We start from the raw sequence: 24,849 nt of genomic DNA, 5'->3' as shown, positions 1-24,849 counted from the left end.
TACACAGCTGTAGAAAGCAATGCGGACCATCTTTCTGTAACGTTAGTCCATGATCTTCAAGATAAACTGTTACATAAAAAGAGGTTAAAAAAAGTACATATATTAGGATGTGACTTATCAAAGAAATTGGAAGGGGATATGAATGAGTACTTATTTTTAAAAACAATTGAAAGATAAACCAAAAACTTTTTTTTAAAAAAAAGCTTACTTATAGAATGAAGGTGAAACACAGGGTGGGTAACAGGTCAGTAATGGAGACCAGATTTCTCTGAATATTCCTTGTTTTGTAAATTTGACTTGGGAAATATGTAATGCATGTTGGAGCTGGCTTGTACTGGCTCTTGGTAAAGGTTCAGGTGTTTTGTGAGCTGGTTGTCTTTACCCTTGTAGCTTGCAACTGGCTATGGTGGGAGTATCTACACCGTGGATTACAGCACACAGACCTCCCTAACCCCCAAGAAACATTTATCGGCACACTACAGGAACTTTAGGAAATTATCAAACAAAATTTAAAAAGAGCATTCCTAAAAATTGAAAGCAAAACAAAACAAACCTAACAGTGAATTGACTGTGTAGCATTACTACATTGAAATGAGCCATTTCAAGAGACCGTAAGGCACAGTGATTTGACTATACAGCTATAGTGGAAATACCAAAAGAATTAAAAAATAATCCTAAATCTTTTTCAATACTGTGGTGTGAATGTTGGTATTGTCATTCTAAGAAGTCAGAGTGTCAAGGAATTTTTTTTTTTTTTTTTTAAGGAAAAAGCAAATAAATAACTAGATTATTGCCATGAGAATGAGATTTTTAGTGTAGTACTAGGGAGCTAGAGATACAGGTCGGAGGTCATTAAGAAAACACCCTGTGGTCCTCAATGTGAATTAGATGTATCAGTATGAAGTTATGATGTCATATTTAATTAACATTACATGAATGAATCCCCTAGCTCTCTCCACTGAAAAAGCCCAGAAACAATCATCAAACCAGGAGCAATGCACACCCTTAGGACCCAGGCACCCAGATTGTGGTCTCCAACTTCTATTTCCCACAAAAGGAACCAAGACTCCCCAATTACAGTTCTGGGTCAGGGAAAGTACACAATATTGGAAGGCAAGAAGCTATAAAAGACTCCTCGATCATACCAAAAGGATTCAGAAGCCAACACGACGAGGTTCCTGCTGACCAAAGATGGAGGAAAAATCTGAGCAATAATAAGAATAACAACTGCCATGGACTGAAAAACATAAAATACATTTAAATCCATGAGTTTATAATGATACTCAAACACCTCACTGTGCCACCTCTGGAGAAGGCTAGGAAATAAGCTTATCGTTTTATACACTGGTAAAGGTATCTATCCTGCTTTTTCTATACAAACTGTACTTCAGGGTAACCAAATAGTTGGGAGTATTTTTCTTTACAGAAGTGTTCTAGCTAATAAGCAAAGGAGCAATGATAGAATTAGGTTACCTAGGTAAGGATCATTCCTAGTGATATCGCAAAGAGAAACAACCAGCAATCAAAGGTCTCCTGATTGAAATACACCATACCACTGTCTATAAAGTATTCTTGGCCAAAAAGTATTTGTGTGTGTGTGTGTCTCAAACCTGAATCAGATTAAATCTCTAGATCTAACTACCAATTTACAGGAAAAACAGGATACAGAGAAGCATGTTAAGTGACAACAAAATCCACATTGTAGGAAACTGTACAGGAAAGATGACCCAGTTTCTCAACAAATAAGCTGTAAAGGGAGAAAAGAGACATGGATAAGAAACCTACATTAACAGGAACATATCAATTAGGGGAAATTCATAAATTTAAGTTGAACAAACAATAAACAATCAGTAAAGAAGTATGAATATGTATTTATGCTACACATGTGCTTATGTATCTCTACATATGTTTGTGAGTATATATATGTATATATATGTGTGTATATACGTGTGTGTGTATATATACTTACATGTGTGCATGTGTACACACATAATTGGGGAAACCTGAAGTGAACTAAAGCATCTGATAAAATTAAGAAATAACTAATTTTTTATGTATGATGAAGATACTATTTTAAAGAAAAAGAATTTATCTTCTGGAGAAATATACTGAAATTTCACAGGTGAATTGGTACAATATATGGAATTTAAAAATATGGGCTGTGATGAATGGAAGAAGGATTGAGTGACAGTGACTTGAGGTTAGTTTAAGTTGGGTAGTGGGCACAAAGGCATTCACTGTAACCATTCTCTCTACTTCTATGGATGAGACTAAATTTTTCTATAGTAAAGTTAAAAACCATATGAACAAAAACAACAAAAATTATGTATCTAATATTAACAAGCTGGTAATAGAACACTGATAGCACACTAAGACATTCCAACTTAGAAGTCCCTCATGATAACCTGAGAAGCTTTTTCTAAATATCATCTCTGAACCACCATGATCTTAATGAACCCCAAAGACAGAAGGAAGGAACTGTGTCATGTATCCCAGGACTGTGGAAAGAAGGTTGAGAACCACTGTTTAAACACTGTAAGGGGGGGGGGGGGGGCGCGGCTGTACATCATTCGTCCAGTTTTTTATCTCCATGCCTGACATGTAGAAGGTACTCAAGAAATATTTGGTGAATTAATGATACCCTGGAAAGTGAAAATGAACATGTGAGCTTAACAGCAGCTAAATGCTAGATGTGCAAAAAACACTGATATTTGATATTAAAAAAGCACTTAGGTTACTGAGCTTAAAGAGCATGACTTCCTGTTCTTTAAGTAGAATGGGTTTTCATCATAAAGCCACAGACTAGTCACTTCCAACAGCTACAAGTAAACTCTTAGAATAAAAATAGTATTAAATACACAATTGGGTGGGGTGAGGCTAGCAAATATTCTGATTCTACAATCTGTTTTGGACAAGACAGTGTTTCTTATGTGACTAACAAAGCAAACAGTAGTCAGATTCCTTGTGCCGAAATAAGTACACTATTTGTAAAAAGGGTTGAGCATCCAAGGCTTATTCAATAAAGACACCACATTTTCCAAAGTTAAATGGGAATATAGAATGACAAATACCCACATATATTTACATACCCCCAAAAGAAGGCATATGACCACTTGGTATAGATTTTGTCTCATAATTACTAAATGGAGCCAAGTCCACTGTCTCACCACAGGAAACCGCAAAATACCTCAAGCACAAGAATAATCTAATTTTAAAGCTGGGAGGAGTTTAGAAACCTAATACAAACTTTTCATTGTGATGATGAAAAAACAGACACCTAGAGAGGTTAAGGTGAAAAGTTCTGGAAATAGAGTAGCCACAGAGGAACACTTCGTCTACACAGGTGCACAGAATGAAGGGCCATGAATTAATCTTTGAACTTTCACATGAGTGATGTCTAACAGGGTATCAGTCTCGATTACAAACAGATAAGTGTATGCGTGTGTCACCATATATACACACAAAAATACTAGAATATGCACTTCTAATAAATACTTTTAAAATAAATTCTACAGCCTAGTATTCAAGGGCATCCATAATGTTACCTCACCTACTTTTTCAAAATCTTTTCCAAATGAACCAAAGTAGATGGAAGGCAGCCACTTCTCTCACTTATCTTTGTGGTCTCTTACAGATATAGTAGAGTAATAGTATAATTACAAAAACTATTGCACAGATCATTTTCAATGATGAAAGAATGATCAGAATATATAGAATGGATAAACAAGTTCCTACTGTATAGCACAGGGAACCATATTCAATATCTTGTGATAAACCATAAAGGAAAAGAATATAAAAAAAGAATGTATATATGTGTATAACTGAATCACTTTGCTGTACAGCAGAAATTAACGCAACACTGGAAATCAACTATACTTCAATAAAAAAAAGAATGATTAGAAAATATAATCTTTCCAATTCTTCTGTAAATCTGAACTGATATAAAAGCCATATTTCATATATATCTGTGAATATTATATAGAGACATATAGGACATTGTAAATTTTTAAATATGGCAACCAATAACATTGTAAATTTTTAAATATGGCAACCAATAAAAGGTTTAAAAGTGAGAGAAAAAAGGAAGGCAGTGAGATGAGTTATCCACTTACATTTCTACAAGGTGCTATACAAGGCTTAGTTCAAAATATATACAGAAAATTATATGCAGGGGAGGAGGAAGGGAAGAAAAAGAACAAATATTTCACCTACTGTTCAAACATTCAATTATTTCAATTATTGATCAATCCTGAATCCATACCACTTTAATTCTGCAGAGATTTTTTAAAAAGATGTATCTATACCTATTATGGAATTTTCCTTCTCACCTACTTTACGTGTACATTTGATGTGATTTAGCTCCAAAATGATGAAATTTAGTAAGAACCAGAATTTGGCCTCTCAACTTCCTGTTATTAGACTCTTCAGGATCCTGAAAACTGATTTAAAGAGTCTCCTAACATTGTTAAAGAGAATACTAACCACTGAAAATTACAATGATAACATTTACTTTCATCTTTGGGGGAAAAAACGTTTCTAATTGGGCTGATTCAAGATCCCTGAAGGAAACTGCAAGGTAAACCAATAATACTTTTAAAAAGCCAAAAGCAAAGTCTGAAGATTATTTTTCTTATGAAATGAATACAGCAACCTTACCTTATTTAAATGGACATGATATGACCTTATCAAGTTAAGGGCTTTTGTAATCTCCACTGCAACTCTAAAGTAAAACCCAAAATTAAGCAATAAAGTCTGAAGCCATTTACTGAGCACAGTATAGTGTAAACAATGAATTTAAATCCTTCAGGGTGCAATACAGCAGCTTCTCACTAGCTATCTATTTTACACATGGTAGTGTGTATATGTCAATGCTACTTTCTCAATTCACGCCACCCTCCCCTTCCCACCGTGTAGGTCCACTCAGCTTGGTGCTCTGTGATGACCTAGAGGCGTGGGATGGGGGTCGGGAGGGGGGAGGGAGGCTCAAGAGGGAGGGGATATATGTATACATGTAGCTGATTCACTTTGTTCTACAGCAGAAACTAACACAACATTGTAAAGCAATTATACTCCAATTAAAAAAAAGTCACACACTCAGAATAATAAATAAATTCTTCAGGGTAATTATTACTAACTCTACTATCAAATTCATGGATATTTTGCCTCTGTCTAAAAAATTTTAAATAGTATGCAAACACTGAAACATTTATATGCTAACATTTAAAATTTCTCTTATTAATGGCTGAGGACTTATATTAAAATTCTGAAATACAGGACCGCATATCTACATTTTCACCATTGTGTTTCTCTCAAGCCTAAAAAGAAGAATTGGAGTAAGCTATTTTCATAAAAATTTAGAAACATTCACGGACATGTTAATGGCTTTATATAATAACCAAAGTAAATTTAGATGATGGTTTAAATCCACACTCCCCTCCAAAAGACTTCTTCCCCTACTTTTATATACTACCAAGTATTTTCAACCAACTAACACAAGAATGTGCTTTCTAAAAATATAAAGGGGATAGGATCATCCCATTATGAACTAACCTGAACATCTGAATAATAACTTCTAAAATAAAATCACAGAAAAAGATGGTGCATGGTTAAAACTATTAATATGTATTTAAGACAAAGAGTTTATTTTTCAATAAGAAAACAAGGAAAAAGAGAGCCCAACCTGATCTTGTATGCCTGCCCAATAGAACTTTCCACCATAATTTGTGCTTTTCACCTCTGGGGCAGGGGGAAGAGCTTAAACTCTGGGTAACCTCATGTAGTAAGGGAAAAGCAGTATAAATACTGCAGGACAGCTCACCCGGGCACAGAGGAAGGCACGGAGAGCTGGTAAGAAACCAACTCCAGGAACTTCCAGCATCCAGGTAAGTCTATGACTGGTGGACTTCCATGTTAGCTTATATGGAAACAAGTTTCAATTAATTATTTGTTTTTTTGTGATTTAAAAAAATGGCTTTCCACTAAAGTGCACTCAGAAAGTTTAATTTGAATCAGTCTATAAAAAATAGTCCTAATTAAACTATATTTGTAAAAACATGTCCTAATCTGAATTGCAGTGTATTTGAGACTACTGGTAACTTCAGTCTATATCAAAGATCTTGAATTATTTAATACAGACATCCAATTACCGTTTCTGTGTTTCTTTTATTTAAATAACTTTATTTTCACTTGATTACCTGAATGTGGTTTTCAAAAACAACTAAGACATATATTTGTATAATTAACAAAATTATAACTCTCATTAACTTATGGAATATATTCAGAATATATAGGATAAGGTTTAAAAAAGTAGATAACTATTTAAAGAATTCATCTGTGAAACATCAGAAAAATGAAACAGGTCAATAATGAAGCTATATGAAATTACTGTTTTTCAGAATCCATCTGAGATCATGCTGCCACAAATAGCCCTTCTGCTGCTAATATCCTTGAACTTGGTCCATGGAGTATTTTATACTGAGCGATACCAAACAACTACAGGCATAAAAGGCCCACCATCCAACACCAAGACACAGTTCTTCATCCCTTATGCCATAAAGAGTAAAGGTAAAGTGAACTATATGTTTTGCTCTATTAACTAGTGGGTTTTTGCTTTCTACATCTTAATGATCTCTTTAACAAAATGTTTTAAATTTTATGGCGTTAAATTTATCTTCAAACTCCTCAGTTAGCCCAAAAGGATTTATGGAAAAAGTAGGTATATTCAAGAACATTCATATCCTTCACACAAGTATAGCAGAAAGATATACCTGAAGAATATTAGTTAATTTTAGGTATAGAAATTTTTTCCCTCAGTGATGCTTTTGCACAAATAACTACCCATAATCTAGACATATTAATCCAATCAAATTAATGTTCAAGATGTTTTAACTAAAAATAATTGCCAATTGTATACAAAAAGAATAGCAGGTTTATATATCTAAATGCTCACACATATTTACTTTTAAAATTTATTTTGCTAGCTTACAAATACATACAAAATTGAGTCTTAATTATCAAATAAAATGAGATGCTCTCCAAAGAAATTTAATAGGCAAACGAAATAGCAATTCTCATAATTTTTAAATGCATTTTTGTTTAGTTTAGTAGTTAAGTGCACAGACCCAACTGCTTCAAACTAGCTATGCAACCTTGAGGAAGTTATTTATCCTCTGTGCTTTAGTTCCCTCATTTGTAAAACAAGGAGCACCTCTTTCAAGGTCTGTTCTGAAACTTAAATGAGTTAATATGTAAAGTGCTTCAGTGTTAGCTATTACTTCTACTACTACTATTACTACTACTTCTTCTCATACTACTTCCATTACTTCTACTTTTATTTCTACTTCTCTCCTCCTCCTCCTCTTACTACTACTGGTGGTGTAGCCTTAGACAAGTTTTAACTTTGTTCTTGAATCTATCCTTCATCTGCTCAGCTTTCTTGGCTACTATGAAGAGTACTGATATAATGTATGTAAAGTGCTAACAGATCCTCAAAGAAGGGCAACTATTAGGTTTCATATTCACTAATTCCATTTAATAGCTATCTGGCACAAACTGCCCGTTACACTACAGAATTACACTGAGTAATATGAACTGATTGTAGGATTCAAATTTCTTTTCCATAGTATTTTTTCATTATGCTTACATATTTTATACTGTAAATAAAGATATTTGCCATAAAAATTTTTATGCTTTTGGAGACAACCATTTTTAGCAAATTCAATGTATAGGATTGTCTTTTTAAAAAAGAAAGATGAAATTTTAAATGTTTCATGAAAGGTAGCTTAATGATCAAAAATAAATGCACAAGTACTCAACAGTTCTCTTGAATGTCTCAAAATACAAATAAAACATAAGAAAGTAAAAAGTTAGGAAAAAAGAATAAAAAACAAGAAAACATGATACTTTGCTCAAAGCAACAAATGAAATTTGAAATGCTATGACAAACATACACTCTATGATCACAAATTCAGACTCTTTGTAGCTTACAAGACCACAAGGAACAGTTGTGAATTAAAATAAAATGCACCACCACTTTTAGAAGGTTAAAATATTTTCTATCGTTTCATCATAATGTACAGCATCATTCTGGTTTTTTGTAGAAAAACTGAAAATATTTACCTTGTTAACAAACGAAAAGTTTAGAAGCTGTATTTTAACTATTAAATCCACTTTAGTCTACCTGACAATACAAGGTGGAAACTCAAAAACATTATTATCCACTGGCAGTCAAACGAAGATAAAAGCCCACAATTTACACAAGCAAAACACTAAGTTGATAACAGATGTACAAAGAACTCCTGTGCAATTCCTAGGCACATGTGTTCAAACAGGTTAAAAGAGAACTCAGTCCAAAACATACTAAATTATGCTGCAGAGGGTTCTACAACTGGTGGGCACACAAGTGCCACATTCTGACACAATCAACCACTTTGTGGGCATTTAAGAAACTTCTCTACTGGGTAATCGTTATTCTTTGGGGACGGTGCCACCCGATCAAGCTACAAACAAGGGCTTGTGTCCCTCAAGGATACAACAGAAATCACATTCTTTCATGTACTGGAGAGGTGGAGAACCTGTTAGGGTAACATTCTAAGTGACAGAGATCACTGTCTTTGGAGTTCCAGTCTCAAATGGTGCTCAATGCAGCCATTCTCAGTAAGACTTGCTTTTCCTCTCTACTTTAACAGTTAAACAGATGTCCAACCAGACCAAGACAATTAATTTTAGTACAGACATGATCTTTATAAGATTCTGAAGCAAACCCCAATTTAATATGGTTTGCATTTTAAAAACTGTCCTATTTTATTCCAAATCATTAGAAGAAATCCTTTACTTATTCATTTATTCTATTTATTTATTTATTTATATCTATTTATTTACTTATTCATTTATTCTATTTGCAATGTATCAATGCTCATTCATACATACAGACATATATGTACACTAAAGCCAACCAACAACACATGTGTAAATACATGGAAATCTCTTCCATAAATTAATTTTTTCATAGTCTTTTTCCTGATGTCATTTTCTTAAAATCTATGAGTAAATAAAACTCCACACATTTGTTTGCAAAATGAAATATAACTTCTAGTTAGTACAAAATATAAAGATACCCAAATGAATTTCCTATTTCAGTATATCTGTTTTAATGATTCTGCTCTGTATTTTGTTTCATTTGTTATCAAATGTTTTTCAAGTATCAGGAACACCTCTACCCAGGAGTAAAATATTCTCAACTACTGTTGGCTGACTACTTCTTACATGCCAGTTAATTAATATGAAAGATTTTAAATGTACCAACAACTAATAGTTAAAAGAAACTATACCCATAAAAATACATTTTCAAAGGCAATTTACAAATCAATCCATTTAATATTAATTCCATTTTAGTCTTCATTTTGATATTTAAAGCCATTAAAGATTTAGTTAAATGGAATTTAAGCATATTAATACTTTCTGTACAAAAAAGATGTAGCTCAGGGCTTTCCTGGTGGCGCAGTGGTTGGGGGTCCACCTGACGATGTAGGGCACATGGGTTCGTACCCCGGTCTGGGAAGATCCCACATGCCGTGGAGCGGCTGGGCCCGTGAGCCGTGGCCGCTGAGCCTGCGCGTCTGGAGCCTGTGCTCCGCAGCGGGAGAGGCCGCAACAGTGAGAGGCCCGCGTACCGCAAAAAAAAAAAAAAAGATGTAGCTCAAAAGTCACAGTTATAAGTCATTTTCAGGGTTTTGACCAAACTATTTGACTACTGTGACATCTACTAAAACTATCATTACTATGAACTATTTTCTGACAGCATTTAAGAATCTAAACAGTATACCCAGGCATTCTAACTATATTTCTGAAATTTTATTAAACAGAAAATTAATTTTAATATAAATCCTGCAAGTAGATATTTAGAAACATAAGCAATTTCATTACCATCTTTGCTAGCTATCAAAGAATTTATCTGAGGAAAAAAAAGACTATTTTATCTAGAGGCTTATGATAATGCTGCCTAAAGATTCTTTGACATGGTAATGCTTTTGTAATGGTATATTCTAATGCCAGCAAAGAGCAATGTCGGTTACGTCCCACCTTAGACTGACTAAAACTAAAACCCTGGACACCTTTTAAAGCACTTATCAGATGGACACTTGTTTTATTCTCTTTGTGATTAAAGCTCTTATAGGAGGTGTTCTGTGCTTTTCCTATACTTGTCGCTCAACAGCATGCTTCACATCACAGGCACTGAATAAGTAATTTTTTAGTTTAAATTTATTATATCAGTATAAGTATCTAGCTCAAATGAACCCACAGATCTATGAATTCAACAATATTTGCATTAATCAAAGAAAACTTTATATAAACACTTTAACACTACTGTATGTACCTTGCCCATTAATTCTCTAATACCTTGCTTCAATGTTAAGTCAATAACAGAATGTACGAGCTCACAGTATGTACTGAGGTTAAAATTTAAAAAAAGCCATCCTAAATCTAAACTGTTCAGCAGGGTCATGGCAGACGTAAATTAAAACAGACTGCATTTCTCCTTTATCTTATAGGATAGGTTTTTTGAGGGAAAGTTGTTATAGTTCTTAAACTTGTTCCTATGTATTCTGTACTTGCCTTTTTCTTCGTTTTCTGTCAAATGACTTTTTTTCCCCCTTCCTTTCTAGGTAGATGATTTTCCTAAAATAAATGTGATAAATTTGCCTCCAATGCACTCTTATTCTAAATGAATTCTTCAATCCCAGCTTATTTTCATGGATCGTTAGGATGCAATGAAAGTATGATGGTAGCCATGATCTTGTGAAATCATCTTCGCTGGCAGTGTTTTTTAAAACAATATAAAATGTATTGTCAAACCATTTAAGACCAGTCTGCCAAAACGGTCTGACTGACACTGCAATGTCCTGTCCTCATTTATATTTTGAGAAGCAATGATTCCTTAACATTACTAACCGCCCCCCACCCGGACCCGGTATGTGTACTGGGCATGTCTTGTAGGTATATCAGTAAGAGGAGAGCAAGGTATTCCTGGTCCACCAGGCGCTGCTGGACCTCGAGGGCACCCAGGTCCATCTGGCCCACCAGGAAAACCAGGCTATGGAAGTCCTGGACCCCAAGGAGAGCCAGGGTTGCCAGGACCGCCGGGACCATCTGCCACTGGGAAGCCAGGTTTGCCAGGACCCCCAGGAAAACCAGGGGAGAGAGGACCATACGGACCAAAAGGAGATATTGGACCAGCTGGTTTACCGGGACTACAGGGCCCGTCAGGGCCACCTGGAATCCCCGGCCCAGCTGGAATTTCTCTTTCAGGAAAACCTGGGCCACAGGGACCTCCAGGAGCCCCGGGACCCAGGGGCTTTCCCGGAGAAAAGGGTGTTCCAGGAGTCACTGGTATGAATGGACAGAAAGGGGAAACGGGATATGGTGCTCCTGGCCGCCCTGGTGACAGGGGCCTCCCAGGTCCTCAGGGTCCCATGGGACCACCTGGCCCCCCTGGAGCATGGAAAAGCGGTGAAAATGGGCTTCCAGGACAGCCAGGTATCAAAGGTGATCGGGGCTTTCCAGGTAAAAGGGGGCCAACTGGCCCACCAGGCCCCCAAGGTCCTCCTGGGGAACAAGGACCAGAAGGCACTGGAAAGCCAGGAGCCCCTGGAGCCCCAGGCCAGCCAGGGGTTCCAGGGACAAAAGGTCACCCTGGGGCTCCAGGAAGAGCTGGGCCCCCAGGGGCTCCTGGCTTTGGGAAACCAGGCTTGCCAGGCCTGAAAGGACAAAGAGGACCTGTAGGCCTTCCGGGGGGTCTGGGTGCCAAAGGGGAACAAGGCCCAGCAGGTCATCCCGGGGAAGCAGGTCTGACTGGACCACCTGGGAATATGGGACCCCAAGGACCAAAAGGCATTCCAGGCAACCATGGGATCCCAGGCCCTAAAGGCGAGATGGGGTCTGTCGGGCCTGCAGGATACCCTGGGGCTAAGGGAGAGAGGGGCTCCTCTGGGTTAGATGGAAAACCAGGGTACCCAGGAGAACCGGGTCTCAGTGGTCCCAAGGGTAACCTGGGGTTGCCGGGCCCAAAAGGTGACCCTGGAATTAGAGGACCTCCTGGCCTCCCAGGCCCTGCAGGCCCAGCAGGAGCTAAGGGAGTGCCTGGGTACAATGGTGAGGCTGGGCCAAGAGGTGCCCCTGGAATGCCAGGTACTAGAGGTCCCATCGGGCCACCAGGCATTCCAGGATTCCCTGGATCCAAAGGGGATCCAGGCACTCCAGGTCCTCCTGGTCCAGCTGGCATAGCAACTAAAGGTCTCAATGGACCCACTGGGCCACCAGGTCCACGAGGGCATGCTGGAGAGCCTGGCATCCCAGGGCGCCCGGGGCCCCCAGGCCCCCCAGGTCCCCCAGGCCCAGCAGTCCTGCCCGAGGGCTTTGTGAAGGCAGGCCAGAGGCCTTCTGTTAGTGCCAACCAGGGAGTAACAGGAATGCCTGTGTCTGCTTTCACTGTTATTCTCTCCAAAGCTTACCCAACTATAGGTTCTCCTATCCCATTTGATAAAATTGTATACAACAGGCAACAGCATTATGACCCAGGAACTGGAATCTTTACCTGTAGGATTCCAGGAATATATTACTTCTCCTACCACGTGCATGTGAAAGGCACCCATGCTTGGGTGGGCCTGTATAAGAACGGCACCCCTGTAATGTACACCTATGATGAGTACATCAAAGGCTACCTAGATCAGGCTTCAGGGAGCGCCATAATCGACCTCACAGAAAATGACCAGGTGTGGCTCCAGCTGCCCAACGCAGGGTCGAGTGGGCTATACTCCTCTGAGTATGTCCACTCCTCTTTCTCAGGATTCTTCGTGGCTCCAGTGTAAGCATATTCCCACCGAGCTAATGTGAATCTGCTTGAAAAGGCATTCCCCAACTCCACCCCAACCCACAAAATGCATATGGAGGTAGGCTGAAAAAAATGTGACTAATTTTAGTTTTCCAAAATACAGATCTGAGCTTTTGGACACAGTGTACAATATGTGAAGACCCTCACGAGTTTCCAGTCAGCAATCCTAAGTCTCTTTAAAGTTTTCTGTGAACTCCTTCAGTATTTAAAAATTCTACCATAAAAGTACTGCTAAGCTAAAAAAATAAAATGATCTCGAAAAACCCTGAAATGTGATGCTAAATCATGTTAAATTTGATTTTAGAAATTCAGCATTTCCTTTTAGAATAAGCCTGTTTTAACGATTAACAGGAGAATTTCTAGGAAACATTCAGGAGGTGTCATGTATCTTTATGGGACTTAAATACTTGAATATCCAAATTTAAAAGACACCGTATACCCTAAGATCTTTCTGATGGCGCATTACTCAAAGGCTTATGTGGTCCTCTTCATCAGTATCTATTCAAGTATACAGGTGCATATAGACTTTTTACAGCTCTCATAAAAAACCCAAAATATAATGTTAAAAATAACCTGAAATGCAAGGTGCTTTAGTCATGAACCTTTTCAAACTTTTCTGTGATTGCAGGAAAGCTTTCTGTATACCCTTCACAACTTGGGTAGTTAAGGGTATACAGATGATGTCTGTATGAAGAGGATAGGTCAAACAAATGATGTCTGACCTATTCTATTTATTTGACACATGTGTGATTAATTTGCTTTAATTCCTTATTGAGTCTTATGTAATATGATTTTTTGGGTTTACAGAGCATTAGCACATGTGGGCCTTCCATTCCAGTGAAATTATAACTGATGTGAAGGATTTCAAAATGTGACTAGAAATGAAACGATGTTATTTATTTATGCTCTGTACTGTATTTTTATGTTGCTGTTTAAAACTTTTAAGCTGTGCCTCACGAAATGTTTTATCTACTCCTTATTGACAATGCAATAAAATAACATGAATAGATTATTATGCTGAATTTATCTGACACCAGCAATTTGCTATTTTCAACCGTTTTTTTAAGGCTTTTCATTTTACAAAGTTAACAAAAAGTAAAATGATAAAGTGGTGGGTAGCATTTATAGGTGTCATGGTTATGCCCTCCTACCGGAGATGGGCATTCCCACACACCCAAGCACTCAGTGTGGACTGTGAAAAGCTATCAAACAGAACCACATGTGATCTACAAGCCAGGGTGAAGGGCTGGTGGCTGGGATTAGAAAAGTAAGACAATCACCCAAACGTAGTGATGTTCTTCTGGGAAGGAAAGAAGCAGGCAGCAGAGAAATATGTAGTCTGAGCAAATATTCTGTAGTTACTATTTATTGCCTTGACATGTTTTTAGTTATAATATTTAGGATTATTTTGATGGCTTACACTACATTAAAAGGAAGGCAAGCAATTTTTATGTGACTCAAAAGGCAACATTTTTCTCAGCTGCAAAACACTGTTCTTGAGCATCCATCGGTCCATTGGCTGAATTAGTGCAGTCTGGTTCAAGTCATCAGGGTAACATACTATAAAGGCATCTCTTAATTCCTTAGAATCAATCTCTCTGTGTAACCCAAGCAAACCTGTGGATGAAACCGTAAAACCCTAGGCTTGGGTTGGAGATATCTCTGCTCCCATTCTAGGTGAGCCGGTCCTGTTTTTAAGCAATAAGAATAGAATTTTCACTTTCCCTATCTGTCTATAATTACTATACTAATGATTACAAGTGTCACCAACCTTTATTCCCAAGCCAGGAAACAGCAAATTCTGGGGAACCCACAAAATGACCCTATTGGTAAGCATGTAAAAGACTGCATACCTTAGAATACTGGCCATTATGGCCACGAAACAGACATGAATAAAAGAACCTCTTAAAATATAACCAGTATCAACTTTATGGCAATATTTAAAACCAAATTAAATCTTAATTAAGGAACACAGAAAAATAGGTAACTTCTAAGTAATTCATTAGATACACAGCACTGAACAAACATCTAAAGTCTCTCCTCACATTACTCACCTTTAAAAGCTGACATTTTATAATTATGTTGTATACCAGCAACTATGTCCTTCCAAAAATCAAATGGTTTTTGACCATTGTTCTGCTAAAGAAAAAAAAAAATCCAAATGTGATACATGTAATAATTTTGTTTTTAAGCATAACAGAAAACACCTGACAAACTATAATATCACTGTATTCTAAAATAGGGATTCATGTTTTAGAAAACATAACAGATAAAAACTTCTCATTTTTCTAAATGTGATTTTAGAAAGAAATCTTCCATGAAAATCACTGATACAGAGAGATATACACATATGACTAAATATTAATATAACTCACATAACTCAAATAAAATAAAAATTTCCACTCATTATAAAGTCTAAACATTATAGAATATTTTTAACACATGAGCAAATCCACAATGTTATAGCCTGCGAGGTACCAGAATGTGTCACTTCATGTACCATGGCATCAGTGGAGCTAAGAGACCCGAAGCCTTAAAACCTCAAAAGCTGGTTACTGTAGAATTCTGTGCACATTTACTTGAGTTTCAGTATAAAAGAGGAGCAAGTCTCTATTATTAAGGAGGTTCCTAATCCAAAATTCAGATCATTTTTACTAAGATTTTTTTTAAACCAGAAAGCAAGTACACAGGAAATTATACAACGTTATAACCCTGTGCTTCCTTGGAAACATTAACCAGTGTCCTTCTATCTAAACAAAGACCAACTACTAGATATTATTAAATTATATAAAGTCCAATTTAAAGACTGGTGCATTTGTATATAATCACTATAAAATGAGAAAGTGACTCCACCTCATAATAACTTCTATAAGCCAGAACTATTGCTCAACAGAAACTTTCACAAACATACAAATTAATTCTGATTCAAAACCAAACCATTATCTAGTCCTATCAGAAACATTATCATTGTGATTTTTAAAGACAATATATGCAAAAAGGAAAGTGATTCTGCCATAAAACCAGTTTATGTTCACAGGTCCTAAACTCTAGGTATAAACTGATATAACCAGAGATCTATTTAATCCTGATACATAGGACAAGGAAAAAGTCTATATGCATTAAACTTTGCCCAGAATGACGAATTTTAAAATTTTATCTCATTTTTCTGGTTTTATACTATTTACAATGCTTAAAAAGATGCGGAATTTCCTTAAATTTCTTTTATTTATTTTTAAAAATTCTGCTAATGAAACCAAGAAATATTTTTTCCATATGCAAGTTTGGTATTTTCTTTTTCTAGACTATCGCACTCCCTGCTGCAGAACAGGCTTATTATTGGTGGGGTCGGGGAGGGAGAAGGGATGGTCGCTATTTAATTTTCCAAAAATATTTTGACAAAATTCTCTATGTTTTTCCTTCTCAGTCACCTCTGAAACCACAAAGAAGAAACTAAGTAAAATCTCAACTCAAAAGACATATATAATCAAGTCCTCTGATTTACAGCGAAATACACTGCACAGTTTCTGAAAAATGAGTCCCCACTCACCTTTGTTAAAGAGTCCACCACTCTGGCACACAGAAGAGCTCCAGGCAGGTCAAAGTAGTTATCATAAAAATAATATTTTCCTAAAGAGAACAAAAATTTAAACTGGGAACAAACTGATGCCTCATTCATGTGACATACACAGAAACCTGGCTGAAGAGAGACTAGATTCTGGTTTCGCTACTTAAAGGGGCTTTTATTTCAATTCAGAATCACTCCACTACAGCCAATCATCACCTTTTAAAGAAAGCTACAAGGCTACTACAAGAAAGTTAAAATAGGATATCCATGGTTAAGCACTTTATTAAAAACTATTTATTTTTTAAATGTGAAAATTAGACCATATCCCAAATATGAAACAGATTATGAAAAAGTCACAATTTAAATTATCAATGTCACTGAATTTCAAAACCATCAACCTAACACTGGAGTACCATGAAGTGCTCCACACAATAAGGCCTTTGCAAATCTGTGCTCTGGTCCCCTAGAGGCCTGCATTCAAGCTTCATACCATTTCCGACAAACTTCAGTACAATGTTAAGAACAGCCAGGGTGAAGAGAAGAATAAAAAAATCAGATCACGTGAGGACACAGTGTGCTTATCTTAGAGAAACTCGGAAGCACAGGACTGGTACACTCTAGGGTCTCTGGGAGGAGAGGGATTTGATTTATCCTGTTTGGCCCTAGGGTAGAATTCAACTTGAGCCCTTCCTTGGCACTGATGTCATTTTTGACTCTGCCGTCCCTGGGCAGACACTTTTGAGGACCCATGTCACATCCCCTTGGTCCGTGGCTCATCTCAGCCGCAGCTGTGCTAAACAGCAGCATCCTACCTCCAGCTCACCTGTGCCATTCCCTTTCTCTGAGAGCCTCTGGAGCCCACATGGCAAGCCTCAATCCATAGGGTCAGGAGCCAGTGAACGAATGCCCCAGCCTCCTGTCCCCTGGATTGACAACTCTGAGAGGTGTTCTCTGCACTTTTCCTCACAAGTCCCGGTGGAATCCAGCTCCTGCTGTTCTTTCCTTCCATGTCACCCCCTCACAGCTATCTCACTCCCGCATCCTGGGATCAGAAGCAACCACTCTGCTCTGAGAGGGAAGGTAACCTCAGAGTCCTCTAGAGAACCCTTGGTACCAGGAGGAATCCAATACATGGAGTCAGATTTCAGTTTAATGTAAGAAAGTACTTTTCAAATGGTCATAATTACTCTTGTGCAGAGTACTGGTAACTGCCTGATTCTGAGTCTCCACTCCTCCCATTTGTAAGCTGTGTATGAGGTTATGCAACACAGCTGCCTTGTTCCTTAGTGTCCACTAAGCACAATGTCCAGCATATTGTAGGCACTCAATAAATGTTTGTTGAATGAATGAATGATCTAAAAATAGAGTGGGTTACTGTCAACCCTTGAACAACATGGGTTTGAACTGCATGAGTCCACTTATGCATGTATTTTTTTCAATAGTAAATACTATAGCAGCGCATGATCTGTGGTCTGCAGTTGGTTGAACCCACAGATGTAGAACCTCAGATAGGGAGGAACCCCAGGTAGGGAGGGGGACCATAAAGTTATACTCAGATTTTCTTTTTTTTTTTGCGGTACGCGGGCCTCTCACTGTTGTGGCCTCTCCCGTTGCAGAGCACAGGCTCCGGACGCGCAGGCTCAGCGGCCATGGCTCACGGGCCCGGCCGTTCCGCGGCACGCGGGATCCCCCCCGGACTGGGGCACGAACCCGTGTCCCCCGAGTCGGCAGGCAGACTCTCAACCACTGCGCCACCAGGGAAGCCCTCTTGGCCTCTCCTGTTGCGGAGCACAGGCTCCAGACGCACAGGCTCAGCGGCCGTGGCTCTCGGGCCCAGTTGCTCCGCGGCATGTGGGATCTTCCCAGACCAGGGCTCGAACCCACGTCCCCTGCATCGGCAGGCGGACTCTCAACCACTGCGCCACCAGGGAAGCCCTATACTCAGATTTTTGACTTCACGAGGGTAAGTGTCCCTAACCCCTGAGTTGTTCAAGAGTCAACTATATTTTGGAATGAAGAAGCATCATGGGTAAATGAGGAGAAAACTCTCTGCGAGGGCCAAATGTCTATCCCTTTAAATGCTATTTAATGCCCCTCACGTGTTTATGTCAAATTAGTAAGGATATATAAAGAATAAAGTCAAAGTTCTGTTAATTCACGAAATGGCTGCATAGGTTTGTATGTCCTTTCCCTCAGTTAAAAATATTTGGTTAGCACAGTCTTCCTGTTTTTTTACTCTTTCACAGCTGAAACGGTTGTGGGAACATCTCAGACTCATTTTCATTCCTAAGAAAGGTTATGTCTTTGTCAGCATGAGGAAAAGCAGGAATTTGGAGGAAAGGGAGAAGCTATTCCATGTACGCTTCTGCCCACACCGCTATGCTATGAGACCACACAACACTCCAGTGCTGCAGGGACCAGGACAGTGGGCACAGGTTCCCAAGGCTCACTAACCTGCACGGCACCTAATCTCTTGGCCTGTGACACCAGAGTGACCTGCCTGAACCAGACAGCCAGTTGTCTTGGGCACCGTGGGAGCAGGAGGTGTGTCATCGTTATACCCTTGCTTTTCCCCTCCCCTTTTTCTCCTTTTGTGGGCGTTAATAGATGAAATTCAGTTTATGAGTTGAAATATGGATTATGAGCCTTGGTTGAGGATCTAATCAAATAGCTCAGGGGTTAGATGAGAAGGACTCAATGACTTCCACCCTCAGGGCAAGGGGCTGATGTCACTCGACTATCAAAAATGGGCTAGATGACCACCGCGTGGACATAACAGGGTCTGTGCAGCTGTGACATGTTAACAGTGCCAGGCTGCTCTCAATGCCTCTCCCAACATCAAACTCAGAGACTGTGCTCATGAAAGCTTTGGCCCTCCACCTCCTTACAGGGCAGACAGCTCACTGGGAATGAGGTGATTACTGAGTTTAGTTCAAGAGAACAAGCCTCTGAATCAAGATCGAGTCCTATAATCATTAAGCTTTACACACAGAAAAACTGTTTCACCAAAACGCACTGCCAACACCTCAGCCTTGCAAACCTGTGTACTCTTAGTGATGATGGAACAAAGGCATATGAATGATTGAGGAGAAGAGAACAATTCATGATAGTGTAAGTTCCCACGTCTCCTGCAGACAAGTGATATCATCCCCACTTAAAGATAAGGAAAGGGATGCTAAGAGTGGCTTAGTAATTGACCAGATCACTTATCCAGCAAGTAACAGAGTTACTATGATCCAGGACTGTCTGGCTCCAAGCACCTTGTGATTTCCACTAGACCAAGCTGTTTCTGCATAATCTACCAGTATGCGAAGAAAAAGATCAAAAGGACTTGCTCTCTGGAAACTGGCTGGTAAGAAAAACCATACTCATGCCAAGGCAACCATGTGAAAAGTGCTTACCAAATAACTTGTCAATAAAATGTTTGTGTCCATCAATGCTTCAAATTCCATAAGTGTACTGGTAGGGATTTGTACTTTACAACTCTCTACTTAACTCTGAACACGAATATACTCATTGTAGAAGAAAGCAGCCCATAAAGAATCAATTGGAGTTCCTGAAAATAAAGGCCTTATTTGGCAATATTTTAAACCCACATATCCTTAGAGCAACTATATTTCTAAAAACTTGCCCTGGATATATTTACAAAAGTGAAAAATACACATGTATGAAAACATCACTGCAGGCTTGTTTGTAATGGTTAAACACCACTCACAACATAAATGTCCAATGTAGGGACACTGAAGAAATAAATCATGATATAGGCACAGGATGGCAGAGCATGCCTGCATTGAAAAGAATGAAGTACATCTGTGTTTGTGCTATTGTGACGGAATCTCCAAGATGTAAATGAAAAAAAGCAAAGTACAGAAAAAGTATGATACTTTTTGTATACTTCAAAAAATAAGCTTCGGGGAAAGGGGACCGTGGGGGACAGGGGTTGAAAATAATTACTCTTCATTTTATTTCTTTCTATAATATTTACATTTCCTGATCATATGCTCCCATTATTTTTTTTAGCGTAAACAAAGTTTAACTGGAATCACAGGCCATTTTTTCCTTCTTTTATGTCTCTACATTAAAAAAAAAAATGTGTTATGTTTCAAAGGCATTAGCTTTCTCTTACTATTTTGCAGAAACAGTAGGCTTCTATTATGTGTCACAGCCCCATCACTGGGCGGCTGGAGTGGAAACGCTTCCCTAACCAGCCCAATTAGGAGTAAATAAACTCCAAGACCATCCTCAGAGCAAGCGCTCCTGGGTAAATTACGCACCACAAGGAAGCTTTGGATTCTAGGAGGCAGTGCTCTCTAGCGGGCAGCAGTGGGTAAACAGGCGTGGCGTGTTGGGTGAATGCTTTCTTTTGTAGCTGGGAAATACTTTACTTCTTTAAAATACTCCCGATTTCTGAATGGATGTCAGAATAAAACACTTAGGTGGGTGCCTACCTTTTCTGGGAGAAGGGAAGGGTTTATAGTTAACCCATGAACAATGGGGGGAGGGGAGGTTCGTGGCTCTGACCTCCACACAGTCCAAAATCTGAGTATAATTTATAGTTAGCCCTCCTTACCCGCAATTCCGCACCCACGGATTCAATGAACTCTGGATCGTGTAGCACTGCTGTATTTACCATGGAAAAAAAATCCACGTATAAGTGGATCTGAGCAATTCAAACCCGTGTTGTTCATGTGTATTTACAACTGCCTACATGTGGACAGACAACAGGTGTTCCCTATCACTTGAGTAAAAAGGAAATCCATCCATTTAACTTCCTAGCTATTCTGAGTTGAGATGTGTGAAAGCATTCTATACCTAACCCCAAGGTGAAACCTTAGTTTTTCCTATCAACTTATTTTATCAAGATAACACACATTTCCTGACATTTTCATCTCACTACAATTAAAAAAAAAAACCCCAAAGATAGCAAATGTAACAAACAAAAACACAACAGTAATAAGGAATAACTCCAACTGTTTTCCGGTTACTACATTTTCTAAATGAAAATAGGTGCATTTCAAAACTGTAGTGTAGGAGAAAATGGCAAAAAAAAATTAGAACAAATGAAAAACTAACAATCAGGACTTTTAATAAGGTCCATCTGTTTATAATAATGTTTTAATGATTCTTTACTAATTTATGCACATCTGTGTTTCTAAATAATTTTTGAAAAATCTTTTCATGTTTACTCATGGTGAAGCTCTTTAAAGAGAGTTGGAAAATGTGTAAAATCCCTCGAAATAAAGGGGAAAAAAAACAAAGGCAGAAGGTACTAGAAATGGCAGTAAAGAAAAGAATTCTAGAAAGCAGGAGAGATGAGTAATGTAGGGAGAAGTGGGGGACAGAGAAAACAAAAGTAAGGATTGTGCATGTAACAAATTGATAAAAATACAGAATAAGGAATGTATTATTCCTTGTTCTTTACTGTAGAACAAGTGCAAGTAGAAAGGTGAATCAACAGAACGTGAAATAAAACAGAACCAACTGCCAAAGAGAAAATCAGACACGTGGGAAAAAATACATCCTATTCCTATGAAACCATAGCAGGTCCTTTGTGGGTCCTGCCCAGCAGGGTGCAGGGAGGGTCTCCTTTGTGTCCTGACGTCACAGGCTCAGGGTCCAAAACAACAGGGGAGGCAGTGGCAGTGCTGCCCCACACATGACCCATACCTGACCGGCAGGCCATTCCCGAGGCTGGCGTGAAGTGCTTCCACTCCTTCCTGCCGTACTCCTCCGCCAGCACCTCTGGAGCCAGCATCTTTGTGCCGTGGCTTGCCCTGGTTTGGGGAGACGAGGCACGTAGACTCATCAGTGGTTCCCCTGAACACCCCCTCCACCAGCCTTGTGACTGTTAATTCACCCTAATACTATGAAAGGTCTTTTACAAAAAAGGTTTTCAACTGGATGACTTCCCCATTTAGGATCCTATATGGCATTTCTCTTGACAGCTCTTATTCTTCTCCATGTCACCCATCAACCAGCAAAGTGATCAGGAGCAGTTCACTCCGAGGTCAACGCTGTGGTAGTTGCCCTGGACCAATACTATGAACCACAATTTCTCTGGGAGAAATATGACGACTTCTTGCCTGAGAAGCTGTCAATTAACTATGCAGATAAGATTAGCGTAACTGGAACAATGAGGAAACAACTGCAGGGACTGGGTGGGAAGCTGGTCTGGCAGCAGGAGAGAAAGAGCAGCAGCAGTCAGAGCAGGAGCCGCACCAGGCCTGCTGAGCTGCATCAGGCCTGCAGGAGGAGCTGCATCAGGCCTGCAGGAGGAGCTGCATCAGGCCTGCAGGAGCAGGGAGGTGCCTGGCACCCAGGGCCGGCGGCTGTGAGTACAGGGGACTTGTGAAGATGAAGATGGGGTAGTAAGGTGCCACTCAAGGACACCACATAGCTAAAAACATAATGGGAAACAGCAAGACGAATGTGGCAAAACTTGGAACAGGAAGACAAGAAAGTAGCTATTTCTTGTACTCGAAATACTGCTTTTGCATCTGTTGGGCCTGGTTAAGAGAATCTTACCCTGTAGAGAAACAGTTGATATTTTATGTTGTTTACTTTGAGAAATTATAATGCTAGGGAGTATTATTAGTCTTCTCTTGGTGTTATATTGTGGTAGCAAAGCAAAATGAAGGAAAAGGAAGTGAAATAAGAACGGCAAATAGAGGAACATCATAATTGGGATCCTATTTATAAAGAGGTTAATATTTACATAAAAGCGATATGTAAGGGTGGAGGAACCTTGAGCAAGAAATACGATCAGAAAAGGAATCTACTATATTGTTTGAAAGCAGGCACCAAGGACATAACCTTGTAAATTCAAGAGAAGCTGCAGGCTGGCCAGAACTTGAATGGAGACAGTCAGACCTTGGGAAAAGGGTGTTGGGAGTGGGGACCAACGGACAGACATAACAATAAAAGAAAGAAGCGAAACTGTGGAATGTTTTCTATTCTTTTAACCGTGACTGAAGACAGCCAAGTACACTGCAAGAATCTGAAAGTGGCATTTAAGGTCATGGTCAAAGCTGCATTGTGTATGTGTGTGGTGTACACACACAAATCAATACACACTCTATCTCTAGTTGCCTGAGAAAAAACATGCAAATGAATTGTAAAATAATCAGAAGTGGAACCACACCTGGCCTAGCTAGCTACACCTTAGGGAACGGTCTGGGGTACAGTGTGAGTCTGTACTGTGCAAAAAGAATGAGGTACCCAAAGGGAGAGTATGTACAAGGCTTAACCTGTGCTGAGCATCCTCTTCGTGAACTCTGACCATGTCAGCATAAACAATAAATCGTACAACTGCACGGCCACGTTAACTGCATGTACTGTCAGCACTGGGGGGAAAATAGATGCTCACTCCATGGTACCCTCTGTAAGACTAAGAGCAGGGATGGCAGCTGCTTCTCAACTGCTTGCCCTACTCTTACTAATACTCAAAGTGTTGGACTCACCCTAAGAGGAGGGAAGGAAAGGGAGTCAGCACTAAGTTTGGGAGGGGGGAGATACTTATGAAGGTTGGAACAATCTAGAAACACTTCCAGAAGGAGCTGAGACACAACATGGGTCCTGCATGATGGGGGTGAATTTGGATAAATGGGGGAAGAAAGAGCGGTGTGCCTAGACCACCAATCCCCACCCAACATCCATTCTCTCCTTCTTCCTTAATAAAAACAGCTTCAATTTTACTCCAGGTTAGCACAATATAATTTCCAGGCTCTTTTGCAGTATGGGTGGTCAAAGAGATAAAGCAAGTTATTAACATTCTACTGTATTTCCTGAAAATATTTCTGATGAGCTAAATTTAAAGAATTAGACCTTTCAATCTAATGCTTCCAGATTTATATTTAAATGGCTCAAACGATTCACACAAAGACATGCAGGCACATAGATAATCTGCCATCTGATTGACTGAAGTAATAATCTTCTTTAACCCATACCTTAACTATCAAATGCTATATGATAATAAAATGTCCTGGAAAGAAAGTTTTGACTTCACAACTAAATTTTATTACCTGAGCACGGTGCCATTATCTGCAAGTTTAATGAAGTTCCCGTCTTCCAGATCCAATGCCAAGCCCTTGCAACTGAAATAGAAAATTCTGATTACCAGTCAATTCACAGTTACCTAACCCAAGAAATAAAAATTTATATTTTCAAAATATCACAATGCTAAAAAAGGACTCTCCCACCCAGTGAATGATATGTTAATCAAACAAGTAAGAATATCAATTCTAAAATTAAATATCATCCTCAGAGCAAGTACATAAGGAAAACTGTTATGTGGCCAAACCAAGGACAGCATATTCAGTGTCTAAAATCTTTGAGCTTTTAAAAAGAGGAATAAAAAACTCACAGAGAACAAAAAATGAACACCATTGTATGCCTT

At 38.9% G+C, this 24,849-nt stretch overlaps 2 protein-coding genes across 3 annotated transcripts in view; one reads left to right on the top strand and one right to left on the bottom strand.

The window, feature by feature from the left end:
• NT5DC1 (5'-nucleotidase domain containing 1) overlaps nucleotides 1-24,849 on the bottom strand; it is an 88,225-nt gene that overhangs the window by 55,553 nt on the left and 7,823 nt on the right. The window contains exons 3-6 of one of the 2 annotated variants that reach the window (XM_059082915.2): nucleotides 24,476-24,547; nucleotides 22,122-22,228; nucleotides 16,437-16,516; nucleotides 14,944-15,028 (exon numbers count right to left, since the gene is read on the bottom strand). In XM_059082915.2, the coding sequence (XP_058938898.1) occupies nucleotides 14,944-15,028; nucleotides 16,437-16,516; nucleotides 22,122-22,228; nucleotides 24,476-24,547 (344 nt within the window). The remainder of the gene's footprint in view (nucleotides 1-14,943; nucleotides 15,029-16,436; nucleotides 16,517-22,121; nucleotides 22,229-24,475; nucleotides 24,548-24,849) is intronic. The other variant, XM_059082916.2, reaches the window with a different exon arrangement.
• On the top strand, nucleotides 6,402-12,866 carry COL10A1 (collagen type X alpha 1 chain). Its single transcript, XM_059082914.2, has 2 exons — nucleotides 6,402-6,564; nucleotides 10,996-12,866. The coding sequence occupies exons 1-2, from the start codon at nucleotides 6,411-6,413 to the stop codon at nucleotides 12,864-12,866; spliced, it is 2,025 nt and encodes a 674-aa protein (XP_058938897.1). The 5' UTR covers nucleotides 6,402-6,410.

Source organism: Kogia breviceps, chromosome 13, assembly GCF_026419965.1.
Source record: "Kogia breviceps isolate mKogBre1 chromosome 13, mKogBre1 haplotype 1, whole genome shotgun sequence".
NCBI lineage: Eukaryota > Metazoa > Chordata > Mammalia > Artiodactyla > Physeteridae > Kogia > Kogia breviceps.
This window is presented reverse-complemented; position numbering and strand designations above follow the sequence as displayed.

Excerpts from the sequence above, each read along its gene's own strand:
- COL10A1 (XM_059082914.2), top strand. The coding sequence starts at position 6,411 with ATGCTGCCACAAATAGCCCTTCTGCTGCTAATATCCTTGAACTTGGTC. Across the intron at positions 6,565-10,995 it reads TTATGCCATAAAGAGTAAAG|GTATATCAGTAAGAGGAGAG; the intron begins GTAAAGTGAACT and ends CATGTCTTGTAG.